Source organism: Dreissena polymorpha, chromosome 7 (genome assembly GCF_020536995.1).
Source record: "Dreissena polymorpha isolate Duluth1 chromosome 7, UMN_Dpol_1.0, whole genome shotgun sequence".
Taxonomy (NCBI): Eukaryota; Metazoa; Mollusca; class Bivalvia; order Myida; family Dreissenidae; genus Dreissena; species Dreissena polymorpha.
Window position 1 is genome coordinate 61,201,352 of NC_068361.1, and position 16,077 is coordinate 61,217,428.

At 34.5% G+C, this 16,077-nt stretch overlaps 1 protein-coding gene across 1 annotated transcript in view; it reads right to left on the minus strand.

Annotated features, from left to right (window-relative positions):
* Positions 1 to 15,567, minus strand: part of LOC127839758 (neurogenic locus protein delta-like) — a 30,151-nt gene extending 14,584 nt beyond the window's left edge. The window contains exon 1 of the mRNA XM_052368144.1: positions 15,492 to 15,567. Within this exon, the coding sequence (XP_052224104.1) occupies positions 15,492 to 15,567 (76 nt within the window). The remainder of the gene's footprint in view (positions 1 to 15,491) is intronic.
* Between the last annotated feature and the right edge of the window lie 510 nt (positions 15,568 to 16,077).

Sequence of the window (16,077 nt, forward strand, 5' to 3'; positions counted from 1 at the left end):
TGATAGTTTGCACTCAAAACAGCATCACACGCTACTTTTCATTTTCATTGTGAAAAACATTAAAACAATTATACAAATATTTATTTTATAAGAGTATTTTGCACAAAAAAGATCATACTTTTATTGAAAACAAATGTTCATTCAACAGCTTAAAAACATCTCTGCAATCAATATAGATGCTAGGAATCACTGGTTTACTTCCATTCTTGTGCCAACAACAAAAAGTATATACAACTCCATTTAACCCAAAAACATAAAAGACAGTTACCTACTTGAACCTAAATGTAAAATTGGATGTTGTTTCTCGGTCTATTATCTTAAACGCAGGAGTCTTCAATATCCACTGTATACCGTTCGCCTCTAGTTGAAATGGGGGATTTGGTGGATTTTGCCAAAGGATTGTAACGTTATAGCCGAAAGAGTCAGATAAAGCCACAGTGCATGCAGTGCATATGCTAGAAGATGCAGTGATGTTCTCATAGCAATCCCATTGTTCTCCGGAAGACGGATGCGTGAATGATGCTACAACGCTCTGACCTAGAAAATAAATTATTAAACAAACTTTGTTCCGTGTATGTAAAGAATTGCTATACATTTTGTGCTAGCTGTTTTGATAGAAAATGACTTGTTTACACCATTGTTCAAAAGTTAAATTAAGATGTTCGTAATCTTTTGTACATACACTTTTTCACAACCAAAATTATTAATATCAACGTAACACTGATAATTCACAATATAATCCACTTGAAAAAAGATGATTTAAACATCGTGGAATACATTCATTACCTACGGAACGATGCTTATTTGATTTTCAAAACAGGTTAATTTTTATACCACTTTTACGGTATGGTATACACGTGTGATAAAATTGTTTTAGTCTTCACATGGTAATCTCAGTATCACCATGTGACGGTGCACGTAATGATTAATATCCGAATGTCTTCAGCTTAACCTTTTCGAGGTGATTACTCTGGCTTTATTCATGTATAGTGTCGTTTGTGTTGCATTTGTTCCCGAGCATATGCATTTGCCTTGTTAAATGGAATAAATATGTTTAGAACTAGTTTGAGTCCATTTTTGAACCCTTACTGATTAAAAAAAAAGTGTAATAATTGCTTCATGATTTAACAAAATCTAGATAACCCTCAAGTGTGATAAATTTATTCCAAACATTGATCACAGAAAGTACTCGAAAATTGTGTTATATTCATACGAAACACACATTCAATTAATTACATTGGCAATTGCGTTTAAAAAGTACTTCTTAAGAGGTTTTTTGGAATCCGCATATATGAGATTTTCACACATGCTTTGGCACCTTTGCTAAGGTATAATGTTGTATTGACCTACGATGGAGGAAAAATGTGCTCAAAATGTGATACATTGTCATGCCATCATAAAACTCAATATGTGTCTGTCTTTTACCCAGGAACATACATGGTGCTCTGAAGATTTAAGCTTTAAAAGTCCAGAGAGATTAAATCATGCGTTAACACGTATCAAACAAGCGTTATTGACGAAACAACTAAATCATTTGGCACTGCACAAGCAGACCAAACACGTTGATCTAAATTTGTATCCTCGTAGATACATAAATGTACAAATTAACCCAGAAGTAATTGACTTATCAAACATGATAGAAAGCTTGATAATAGATTATCAGTCCGACGATGATTACTTTTACGATTATTATTCTGACAATGATTTACACAATAAACAATGCAATGAAATGTTTCAGTTTTTGATCTTTTTTATCTGGTGAGCGGTTGCAAAAACAACACCCCACAGATGTGCCCATGGAATTCAAGAAACTATCAAGAATCATAAAATGGTATTTTAACTTTACAAGAATGCCGTTGAACAAATATCCACACATGGATTGCAAAATTGTTACTGCCAAACAGGCAATCATTTTACTACAATCGGCAAAGTGCAAAACAATCGATGCTATTATCAACTTCGATCCATCATTCAAGTTAAATCTGATAGCATACATTTCCATTTAGAGATAACGTAACGTTGATTATTGAGAAACTTTCAATGCCTTACAAGAGATAATACCTCAAATAGCTAAACCACTAGTACCGTGTCCTGACTTAACATACTGAGGCGTTGGTGCGGTCAACGCGAGACACGCTAAAAATAGCTATGTTTAACAATCGCATTTGGATTGACATGATTATTTATATTTATTTTAATGCAAATAATGCAAACTAGTTCAAGTCATCCATGCAATACATTAACTAAATAAAGACATTACCTGATGTCGCAATCGGCACCAACGTGACAATAATGACGATACAGTTCATCAGACAACGTGAATCTGTAATTGAAATATGACCTTAATGTGCTCAGTTGGTTTTTTGAACCCCACATTACCTGCTAAAAATAATCACATCATGAATTGGTAGTTATCGCTTTGCTTAAAACAGAATAGTTATGTCGTAGTTGTAGACATCTATGGTTGATTTAAACGTCCTGTAGGCGTTGCGGATCAATTAAACTTTGAATACACGCCCACGTCTTAGCTTCGATGTGTATATGCGGTGTTATTACTTATTGAAGTACCGCGCTTTGGTATCATCCAAACTAAGGTTTTCAAAACCGAAATGCGGTATACACCCAAGAATGCTGCAATAGTTTATATAAATTCTGGCATGTTTTCATTTACGTGTTGATACGTATGATAATATAAATGACAACATATTTATCATAATCAGTCATGGGTGCACATAGAATTTATCCTTTCCATGGTTACGTACGTAGCGCCTTAACACAGGTCAATCTCACCCATGAAGGTCAAGTGTCAAAGTTTTGTCATAGATTATGTACGGAACATAACATTCGGCGCATGTCAAATTTAAATGCACAACGCGTGTAATCAGATATAAACAAGTGATGTTTGACCTGCACCAGCAGGATAGATATCTTATGATAGCACTTGATCATGTGTTTATGTTATCTCTTTTATCTTGACGGTACGCACCATGACAAAGTTCAGTATGTGTTTATACACGTGTGTGTCTGAAAACAAAAATGTACTCTTTTTTTAAATATACATTTATGTGAACGTTTAAAAGACAAACTTTATTATATTATAAATGTTAGCAGTGCTTCCAATGTAAGCTGATATAAAACTTATAGGTTTTTATTTTGAAATCTGCAGATGTTGTTCGAAGTTTATATCTGATTCTCCCCAGCCCGAATCTGAATTGAACGGGCTTCAACTGTAATCCTTTACTTCCATAAATTCAATATATTGAGACGGTTGGAGGCATACATAAGAGCAGCGTGCATTTTTAAGTATACGTCGCTGTTTCCACATATTTGTCTTGCTCTATTATGAAATAATTACGCATAATTTGTTGTGTGTGTGTGTGTGTGCGCGCGTGTACGTGCGCGTGTTTGTGTGTGTAGTAAAAAAAAATATTGTCATAATTTGTTTGGGGGTTTAGCTGTTGTCATGTGTGTATTTAAGTGATCGTACCAGAAGAGGCAATGTTAGTAGTTTGGTGTAAAAGTTTAAATATAAAAAGAAAAAGATTTATTTCAAAAAGTAAGCAACGCAACACATATCATACCTTTATTATTGCAGCCGAACCCACTTACCTCGCTTAGATAGGTTGCTGTGCTTCATTAACATCATGCCGTCTAAAAGTTATTTACAAGTATATTAGTTGTATTATCATCATGTTATACATTAACGCAGCCGAACTGTTTAGAAAACGAAAATGGTGCCTACAATCGTGTTCAGACTGCTACACACTTAGGCTTACACTTCTGTACATGCCCCATTATCATTCGGAGATTTAACCTAGGACTACAAGAGGTGGGATGGGTACTGCAGAAAAAGTTTTGATGGTTACGCTATAATTTGAACGATCGGGAAACCGATGTTTACCAACAAATACGTGCGTATATATATATATGGTGATTTCAATGCACATACTATACAACGAGTGTGCGTCAAAAGGTACAGTCCCCCCCCCCCTCCATAAACGCTGTTAACAGAAATAATTTCGATTGTTTCACCTAGCCTATATAATATGTACATTTAACGGATATACTAAAAATAAACACTCGCTGTGTCCATCCTTGTTATTGTCTGTCAGGTTTGTTAATATTTGCAAAACATGACGTCGACTTCATCGGACCTCAACGTCAAAGAATTATATACAGTTTTGCGTCATTTTGCTTATAAAGAATACCATATTATTAAACAACACTTATTAAACATGTTGTAACACATACACAGGCCAGGAAAAACTGTATAAATATATCACATTGCAATATATCACACTTTTTAAATTTTAATAAACATGCATAATAGTAAATATCGACGAACTGTATTAAAATGGTTTCCGGTTTGTATATTTCTGTGTAGTATTTTAAACATGCTTCGAACCTATTGCATCATATCTGTCTTTTAAAACCGCGGATATTAATCAATTATCTTGTCCAAATCTTCCAATTGTAGTATTTAAAAAAATATTATATAAGTAACATGCATATATACGCACACGTTTTGTTAGAAATGATTTTAGATTACACAATCCATTAACACGACACTAACCTTTGTGATGAAGCCTTGATAGTATTGCCCTGGCCACTGCAAGCTGCCCTTTATCTGTGCAGCCGTAAGGGGGTTTATGCGTTTAATGAAATGCCTTTCTAAACTAAAGAAAGCACTACAATCGGATAAGGCATTTATTTTCTGGCAGAAAATCATCGTTTTGACAGGTTAGTTTAAAATACAACCGCAGGCACCGGTTCAATTATTTTGATTCATACAGTGTTATGCATAACTGTGCGTGCGATTGCTAGCTTCCTTAAGCTTGCAGTATACAATTTTAATGTGAACATTACATTTTCAAATTAACAGAAATGTGGATAAAATTATGTTATTAGTTACACGAAACGCATAAAAAGCAATATCAATAACAGGAGCCTTATTGGAGAATAGTTACTCTAAGAGTTTAACACTGTGTTTGAAAACAGTGATCAAGTTTTTTTTTAGTTCATATTTGTTGCTGTGCACATGTTCCCTTAGGAGACAATTGTGAACGAGGTGAGCCATTTCTCCTGGGAGATTCGTTTATAATAAATGTAATTGCTTGTGTACATGTATGAACGAAATAACTTTTATATTGACAGAAATACATTGCTAACAACTCGTTTATCAGGTTAACGTCTGTAGTTGTTATTTATGACTAGGCCTATATAGATGTCTTACTAACCAGACATACGCTGTTCTTTTTCGGAATCATACAGTCTTCAAGCATTGCGATATTTTAAGCAATACTTAATTGGTACTATAAAGGCTGCTGTTATCTGGTCTGCACTGTGCTAAATCTAAAACGTCAATACTATTTAATGGTATTGTTTTACCATAGGTATTGAAAAAAGTTCACCCTTTGTTGTAACTTTGTCACGTTATTGTTTCGGTGAAACGTGAAATTTTGCCTTTGAAATTCATATTATACAAGATCGAGGGTGGAAAAAACTTCCATAGTGTGTCTCTGTAAACATTATCATGTTCCAGGTGTAAAACCTGGCAACGACAAAATACTTATAATTAAGTTTTAAAAATACTGCCGCATTGTTTGTGTTTCACATAACTATTAATCGTTAAGTACGTCTACGAAATAAGATTTCTTTTTAACATTAACTTAATGTAGCATTGATATAAAATATTAAATAGCTTCATTGACCCTGGTTTCATAACTTCCCCTATGACGTGCGCCTGTGTAAAACAAATATTCATCTTTAAAAAAAGAAAAACGACGGTATTCCTCTCAGTTTTTTTTACTCGACATACAAATACTTTCAAATTCTATTTTTCCTCCATACGACGATACAAAAATACACATACACTGTTCGTCAAACTTCTTATTCAAGTATGTGTTGCCTTATCGGTGCGAAAATTAAACATGGGTTGGAAAATCGCTGAAGGAAAAGAATTGATTATTACTCAAACGTTGATAGATTGCCATTGATAAGTCTTAATACGAAAATGTGTTGACCCAGGTCATATAATACTTTGGGAAGCATTTGATCGACTGAACTTAAAAAAAGGTGTGTGTCCAAGACTTTAAAAAATCTTTTATTAACATATCGCTGGGGGAAATTTTAATGTTTATATAAACACAGTATTATTCAGCATGTTTATGCTGTCAAATGAACAGATTCAGACATCCAATACATTACATGTTTTTGTATCACAGTACACAGTATATAATATGGTAGAAGCGAATTAATATTTAAAAAATCGAGCCATGCGTGTGTGTATAAACAAAATATTTTTCCCATTATACAGGAGTATTACTACTGCATAAAACATGGTAAAGAAAGGAATGAATTTTTAAACCTGCAAGTCTTTTTTTATTTGAGGTAAATAGCGAATGCCTATAAAATACAGGACACTACTTTCAACACGTAAGTACACATTCACAGTACGGTTTGAGCTGAGAAGAACATGAACAATCGATATATCACAACTACCGTGGAAGATTTCATGGCAGTTTAATATTATGCTAAGAATAATCTTGTAATCAAAACTATTTAAGATAAAACTAACGTTTTGATGATGTTGAGTTAGGATTGTGGTACTTACGACAATAAAAGCGCATAAGAAAATGTAAAATAAACACGTTACCTACACATAGGCACATTTATATCCAGCAAAACAGTTAAAAGTTCTGATTAATGCGTGCATGATTGTATCTCACGTGTTATCACAAACACCCAATTGAGTGATTAAACTTTGATTATATATTAGCATGAAGACTTCTTCTTGCATACGTATCTTAGCGAAAATGTGATAACAAATCAAGTCAGAAAACGCGATGAGATAAATCTAAGTCAGTCCAAATTCTTTTTAAAACGAAAAAAACTGAAATTTGAGTTGCTTGTGTTGTATCTTTTGTGTCGTCGTCGTCTTCTTCGTCGTCGTCTTCGTCGTCGTCGTCCTCCTATTCCTCCTCATCATCATCATCGTCATCGTCATCGTCAACATCATCGTCATCGTCAACATCCTCCTCCTCCTCCTTCTCCTCCTCCTCCTCCTCATCATCATCATCCTCCTCCTCCTCCTCCTCCTCCTCCTCATCATCATCATCCTCATCATTATCATCATCATCATCATCATAATAATCATCATCATCATCAGCAGCAGCATCAGCATCAGCATCATCATCATCAGCAGCAGCAGCAGCAGCAGCATCATCATCATCATCATCATTATCATCATCGTCATCACCATCATCATCATTATCATCATCATCATCATTATCATCATCATATCATCATCAACACCATCATCATCATCATCGTCATCGTCATCATTATCGTCATCATCATCGTCATCATCATCGTCATCACCTTAATTATAATAATTATTTCTCACAGTAGACTTATTCCCTGTCATTGGCAGTACTTGCGTATAAAAAATGATGTATTTAAGTACTCTATGTGTTTAAGAAACATTGTTCGTCGCATATAACCATTTAAGCATTTATGCACCGTATACTGAAGCATAAAAACTTTATGCGTTGCATTCATGCATTTGTTTTTGTATATGCGGCATTGCACAACACTAAATGTGAATCGATCGCAGGATAAACTGTTTTGACGCATATTGACCTATTATATAAGCCCTTATTTGTTCCATAAACAGGGCTTTAAAGACAAATTAGCGCCCCGAGCCGATTGTGACGAAGATATTTCGTATATATTTTCGTACAATAACCGAAGCATTCGTTTTTTTATGAGGATCGGAGGTGGTGTTCGTGTGTCTTATGAATAGATGTCGTTGCAGGAAATGAAAATGATCCGTAAAACGAAATTTAGATTCACAGCGTACATGCATGAAATACATACTGGCGAATTCGACTGTACATACATTTTCGATTTCAGAATTAAATATCTGGCTTATTTCGCATTTTTCGACACATGTTCTTTTTAACTTTTTCAAAAAATCGTGCATACCCATTTTAAGTGATAATTGTAGTATGCGCTTATCTTCTTTACCTACTGTTATGTTCAATTGATTAATTTCATTTCAGTCAGGAATATATTGTTATAAAATTATTGTTATTGTAATTCTAACGTAATGTGTATGTGATAGCGAAACAAATAACTAAATAACTCATTTATATTCTTATTAATTCGTAGTCTCAGTTGTTCAACTCAAAAGTATTATCGGTTTACGAATGGTTATAATATGATGCAGAGTGGACGTCGTCATAGCGGAGTCGTTATTTACAAAAATAGCGGAGTCGTTATTTAAAAAAATAACAAGTTCATGGTTTGGCTTTATGTTGAAAAAAAAAACAACAACAAAGATTTAACGGTGTGGTCTTATGGTCAATTAATTAATATATGTATCCAGACAATTATTCTCATAGTTACATTAAAAAGACAATCCCCCAGGCTTATATGTCATTTATAAAAATACACTCCTTAGTTTAATATCCTAACGTTTCCTGTCTAAGTTACGCATCTTTCCTGATTTTTCATACTAAGGTCTACTGTTAAATCTGTACACAGTCACTTTTTGTATTAGAAAGTAAGTCAGTACCACGCACACAGCCGGGCATTGTGGCCAGATATTTGGTTGATGGGGCCGTCAGGCCGTCGCTGTTATCTTGTTGATTATATTATTTACTGGATTTGGAAAGCGTTTGTGTTAAAATTCAAGGAGCAAAACAAACATTAATGGGTACTTTATCGATGTGTTGGCGTCTTTGTTCAATCGAATAATGCTACACATACTGTTATGGTTGCCATTAGATCATAATAGAAGCGAAAAGAAAACGACAACTCGACACGGAAACATGTCAGTTGTTCAAATAAATAATGGCATTCACAGGGGGGCATGCGTATACGGGAGCTTACCGGGTTTAAGTGAGGTTAGTTGGAACTAAACTTTCAAGATGGCATTGTTGTCGTGTTTTTCGTGAAGGAGTAGCAGATATTTTCACCCAGTAAGCCTGTTTATATTTATATTTCTTTTAAATGAATAAGCCCTTGCGGCTATACGGTGTTTGTGCTCCCTCGGTTTTTTGTTTCAAGTTACAGAAGTTAAGTCAGATTTTTTTATTAATCTTACAGATCGCTATCTTTTCATTTTAGGCGCAGTAGTGGGCATTGTTTTTCTGACGAATACATCTCTTGTTAAATATAAACGCTGCATCAGACGTTTTCTTTTGCCATAAACGGTCTCATCGTAAAGAATATAATTGTATTTATCTGTTTTATACCAAAATGGTCACGTATTTGCGAAATTTTCATTTATTTTCCCTTACAAACTCAAAACTATTCGCCGTACACAATTTAATTTTATTTTGCTATACGCCGTACACATCAGGTTCTATTCGCCGTACAGAACGAAGTTTATATTTTATCCAAACATTTGCATACTAACTAGATTTTTTGGGAATAGCTTGCAAAAACCGATAGTTTTATAATTCTTTTTCCACACAATTGAAAAATTCGTCAAAATTAGTGTACTTTCCTCGGACAAAAGGAAAAAAGATGTCCCAATAAACTTAACTTTCGGTACCAGGTAGCTAATGATTGATCTATTTCAACACTCGAATGTACTAATAAAGGACTCAAACTGCTTACGATAGAAGTTTAATATGTCAACTATTAATTTGACACACAGTTTTTGGAAAACGTTCGCGATAAAAATGGTACAACCTATTCTTTTCACGAGCACTACCCCTTACGTGATGTTTACTTTCGCTTCGCTGGTCATCTATTTCCGGTGGTGATGATAGACAGTGAGTACATAACACAACAAAAATGATAACACTTTGAACAATTTCTATTAGGCGGACATCCAAACGCGAAACGATTGAATAATTTGGAAAATTTTGTTGTTGACGCTATATTTTGTGAAACTACAAGGATTGCTTATATAAAGTATAAAATACATCCCGCATTGTGTGAGCACGGATGGCCGAGACTGGAGTGGTCTAAATAGTAGACTTTTTACTCCAGAAATCCAGGGGTCAGTGGTTTGAGCCCTGTTGAGGATTACTTTTTTATTCGTTTTTTTTATTTGTATGTCCCTAACCACTATAGTGGGGGACATATTGTTTTTTCCCTGTCTGTTGTTTGTGTGTTTGCTCCAATTTTAACATTGTGCCATAACTTTTGCTATATTGAAGATAGCAACTTCATATTTGGCATGCATGTGTATCTCATGGCGCTGCACATTTTGAGTGGTGAAAGGTCAAGGTCAAGATATTCCTTCAAGGTCAAAGGTAAAAATAAAACAAATCCAAGGGAAGTAATACGCTTTAAAGGGAGATAATTATCTCTACCTGCCAAATGATAAAAAAATCAACTCGGCAAAGTAGGGGACATAGTGTTTCTGACAAACACATATCTCGTTTTTCTCGATTTTTACTGAAGCTTTTTAAATCAAATCCAATGTTTACATTTATCAATATAAAGCATGTAATGACAAACTTCGAAATAATCAAGAACACTTTACTGCTTGTGATCGGAGTAAAAATTCATTTATTGACCTCCATCGTAAAAGACTCGGTTTTTGTTAGGATCCTATTTCACATGAACTAAAAAACTGGACTAAAAATACAATTAAAGTTTACTTTGGCATATAGGTGATATCCACTCCTCTTTTTGTTTAAATTGCACTCCTTTTTTTTTATCTCGTGGCCAGGATTTACTAAGTTAGCCATGTCGTTGTCACGAGTTACTAAGTCGAGGCCATGAGATATAAACATAGGGTGTATACAACTAAATAAAAGAGGAGTGCTATTACAAAAAGTGTGGTGCAGATAATGAAGTAAAGGAATTGTGCATTAAACAAAATAGGAGAGAATTTTAGTTAGCTCGAGATCCCGACTTAGCTAACTCGTGGCAACGAGTTAGTCAGCCACCAAATTGTTCCATATGGTTGTCCATGGTGATCTTTATACAAAGAGAAGCAATCATCACAGTAAAAGCCCGCTTTGTATAAAGATCACAGGGACTGGGCAAATACGCAAACCGGTTAAACTTTCTGGTTTTGTATAAAAACAAAACTTCTTTGTTCCACTATCCTTGCAACCACCTAGTTACTAATAAAGACGCTATAGAGCGCGAAGCGCGACACGTATTATTAATTTTAATAATGAGTCTTGATAAAGGAAGCAGCCGCTTTTCAATGAGGAGCACCATCACAGCACCCCAGTCTCATTACTATCAAGTCCTCCAACAGGTTTTTTTAAGAACCACATTTCGAAGGCCGCAGGCCTGACCCGTATCTTGCCAGTGGTATGGACCCTTTGGTATGAACATTTAACCCCGCTCACTATCCAGCGTTTAAACTGCCGGGTTTACATTTAAACCGACTATTTATAGCTTATTAATATCTTAATTAGAAGGTGATTTTTCAAGCGGTTCCGTAGTGTAGTGGTTATACGCTCGCTTCACATGTGAGAGGCCCAAGGTTCGAGCCCCAGTAGAATCAAATTATTTTATTTGTGTTGTATGTTAACTTTTTGTTTTGATGTAGACATTTTAGTTTAAATAAATATGCTGTTTTATTGCAACCATTTGTTGTTTTTATTATGCCCATGAAATATATGTGTGAGAGGGTAGGGGGGGGGGTTCGTTAACACATTAAAACTTTTACAGTGTTTTCATATCAATGAGTACTCAACCCCTAGAGCAACGTAAGAATAAGTTCAGAATCATCTCTCATTGAAGTTGAGAAAAATATGAAATAACGCTTTCTAGATGAAGCAGATTTTATAAAACCTACACAGTTCTGTTCCATTAATGAAAACTGCACACGGATGCCAGTACAAAAAAGGATAATAATAAAGGATAGATAATGGTTATACCAGTATCGTTTTCTATTTTGTTTAAAATAATCGGCCGATATTTACAGTAGAAAAAAAATCGTTCCATGTAACTTCATTGAGTGCAGTTTACACAGAAATTCCCGACGCCCTTTGACGCTTTGCATCAATACTTTTCTTGTTTTAACACACATATTCATTAATGTGCAGAAGAGCGGTTTATTGTCTTTTCTTTCTTCTTCTCGAGATGTAATGCCCGTCAAACGCACACCTCGAATTGCAAATTAGTAGATTTGCAACTCATATATAATCCCAAAACGAGAAACGTGTACCTTTTCGCACTAAACCCTCTACAAGAAACCCTTGCATTATTTGCGCTATATCAATACCGTACTTTCTCTTCTTAATAACCTTTAAAAACAAATATGATACCATATATATAACAACGAGAATAATTTACTTCATTTACTACCCCGAGGCGTTTAAGAAACGTAATCATACCAAAACAAAGGACGTCATTCATTACTATTGAGTCTATAATTATTATGGCGTACTATGTATTGTTTAATACGGTAAAAATATTTTCCTTTTAAATGCTAAATTATCCAAATGACTGAATGTTGATGAACTTATCAAAAGTTATTAAACTTGTTTAACTTATGTGTGTTTTCAACGCTGATCGTTTCTACAGTTTTCAATATCATGCATTTAAGCAATCAACGATTTACTTGAATTGACTGAGCTACTTTTACAACAAAAGGCTCCCCCAACGATTTTTTGAATAATCCAACACATTTATTTTCCTTCATTATCCATATAAACCTGGTCGCTGGTCGAGGAAGGATTAGTTTTAAATTATGTTCAACCTGAACTTTGCGTTGCTGTTTCCTTTTTGGATTTTTGTTTAGTTTTTTTTCTCTTAAATGGTTTCGATGAGGAAGTAAATTGCATACAATGTGATGTAAAACAATAAACACTTAGTGGCTAAATAATTCGGTTTCGCTGTCGTCATATTTTTGTAATGAATTACATTGTGCTTGCTTTTTAAATCTGGAACATAGCGTGTTCGCAAATGTTTATCATATGTTATTTATCTATGCAGACATGTAATGCATTCACGTATTGTTTACGGTATTTATACTCGGCCTTTTTAATTCAAGTTTTCTATGAGATAAAGATACCAAAACAATTGTTAAGTGCCATTTTCGTGTATATCCCTTGTAATTGTTTCCGGAACAAAAAAAAATAATGACGTTTTTATTTTGGTCCTCAAATTATGCTAAGGAAACTGCCTCGTCAAACCCCAGCGTGGTTGAAGATATTTTCATCGTAACGGCATTTCAATATTGAAGCCGCGCACTGTGGAAATGGGGCTTAAATGCACGTACGTAAAGTATCGTTGCAGATCTGTACAGGCTAATCAGGGACGAGTAAAAAATGTATCATACCACCGCATTGATATCTGCCTGATATAACGTTGCCTGAAATATTTTTGTATATCATGGTCAACAGGAAGTTCTTATATCAGTCAATGTTTGGAGCTACGTGGGATTTGCAATAAAGTCAACAATTTCTATGAACATGAATCTGGTTCAACAAAACAAACAATTTGATACCAAGAACGTACATATTCTAGTCATAAATCACAAAAACGTTTATTTTTTTAAAAACATCACAGCCCGCACTACAAAAGTTAAATGACATCATCAATGGTACAATAAGTCTTAAATACCGATATAGTCATTGCACTCGCAAGTATTGCACAGAAAGTCAAGACAAATGATAACTGTATGCTAATCCTCAACTATTTAAACAAACGATTTAACACGCTTATAAATGTCAATATTGACACGGTCATCAACATCTCAATTTCAATACACATCTCCAAAATGGCCTCTCCAAACTATTCGGTGAAATGTGTTCTTCGATTAAATTTGTCGCAGCAATCCATTCCTGATCTCCAATTCAAGACGTTAATAATTAATTGCACTCCTGTTCGTAGTGCAAAAAACTTTTTTTCTTTATACGATGTTAAAATAAGCGATTATTCGTGTGATCTTTTCGAACGCCGTTGCTACATGTATGTCAACGTGTAAAAGCCGGATCAGCAGCGGCGATCCTTACATTTTAAATATAAAAAAATGGATTGTTTTGCAGATTTTTAGGAAAATATGGTATGATAAACAGAAAAACAGGTTACTGTCCCATCGTTTTGTAATATATCAGGCTCGGCGCGAATAAAATAACCGCTCGGCAAGCCTCGCCGTTATATTATTCTAAGCCTCGCCTGATATATTACATAACGATGGGACAGTAACCTGTTATTCTCTATATATTGTCGTTTAGAAGAGACTTCTTTTCTACGAACAAATCAATAAACGCGGAAAGTTTTGTCCCTGATTAGCCTGTGCGGACAGGCTAATCCGAGGCGGTAACTTGAGCACATGCAATAAGCAGCCTTTCGCAAAGCGCGACTCATTTTCATACATATAGGTCAGTCTTAGGTTTAGGTTGCCGAGCTAAAGCGCATCCTTCGCAACGGTTAAATAACTTTGGCAGAAAAATCGCCGTCCAGTTCAAATATATTTATTTATAGATGTAACCGGTTTAACTTTAACTAGTTGGGTGTAACCCCTAATAGATTATAATGAGGGTATATAAGCAAGCGTATCATTCAGCACGATTTGCGGGAAAGCAGTCATCCATATTGGTTGAAGCAGTTGTTCTTCACTTTTATTCTGTTTTCTATAAAGGTATGTTGTATTTTAACTATGTAAATTTATTAGTAATATGCTAGTCTAGATGGCCATTGAATAGTGCTTTTGTCGGTATTGTATTTATCAGTTAAATATGGTTGTTTTCATTGACCTTGGTATTGTTTATGATGGCAGCATAATTCTTTGTATTTAACAGTCATAACAAAGATCACTTTCTTTTCTGTATGCTTGCACATATGAGCTAATATTGCAGTCACAGCACTGGGCATCATCTGCATTCAAGACTGGGGTCATAAGCTGTCATAGGAGGCCAATCCACAATTGGTATGTCATGTTATTGGATGTATTTTTTATCAAGTTCAGATTTGTATCTTTTATTATTTTGATGATTAGCATTGGAAATGTAATGCTAGTTCGATCTATTGTAAGTTGTCGATCTATTGTTAGTTTTCGTGGTATTGTGCTACAATATAGCGAGACCTTATATTGACGACTAGTAGATATTATGAATAACATAGTATTTATTTATGATAACATACTTAAATGTTATTGTAAGTCTGTATCAATTTATATTATTGTAGAATATTGTTATTGTTATTTCAGGGCTTTGACAACTTTGCGACGCCTTTGTGATTTCTCTGAGACGCTTTAAATAAGCTGTTTATCATATTTATTTCCAGAGATTGTATTACAATTATGTAATCATTAAAAGTTATAGTGTTGAGGGAAAACTAAATTAAATGGACATGTAATGAACCCAGCTTGTGTGTTGTCTGTATATATTCATTTTTATAATATAAGGAACACAATTGCAAGCCACAAATGGCGCCCAACGTGGTTATATTTTAGATTTCTCTCATTTAAGAACTGAACATTAATTTAAAAATAAAAAAATAAATGAGTATTGATGATTGTTAAAGATTGTGGAAAATCTTTGGTTGTATGGAGGACGTACAGCTTATTCGGTAGCCAGTGGTCGGAGCAGTTGGCGTGTGCAGTGGAGCAATCCAGGTGGCATTCTGAGCAATCATTGGGAGCAACGAGCGATTATTTGTTGGGAGCGACGAGCGATCTTTAGGAGCGAGTAGAACATCAGTGCCTGCAAAGTGACTGGAGCGTGTGACATTGACATTACCGTGTGATTGAGAAAAACACATTTGTATTTGTGAGTACCAATAGTGGAAGGCCATTATTTATTAAATTGCAGTTGAATTTCTTTATTTAATTGTAAATAATCCATTGTGGTCCATATGCTGTAAATAATTTGTTGTTGTTTTGAAACTTTTGTTTTTAACTGCAATTTTTTTAATATCCTGGGGAAAAAAGTATATTATTAAACAATTGATTGGGAAAGTGTCACAATTGCATGATACCTTAGCAATTTTAAAACATATTCCTTGGTGATGGTTTCTTTAACTAACAAGTCTATTTAGTTAACTATTTGAAGCAACTTTACTATTCTTAAATACTTCGTAATATTGCCATCATATTGAAAACCTTACATAAGGGTATATTTGATTGGTTTTGTGTTATTACAGTAC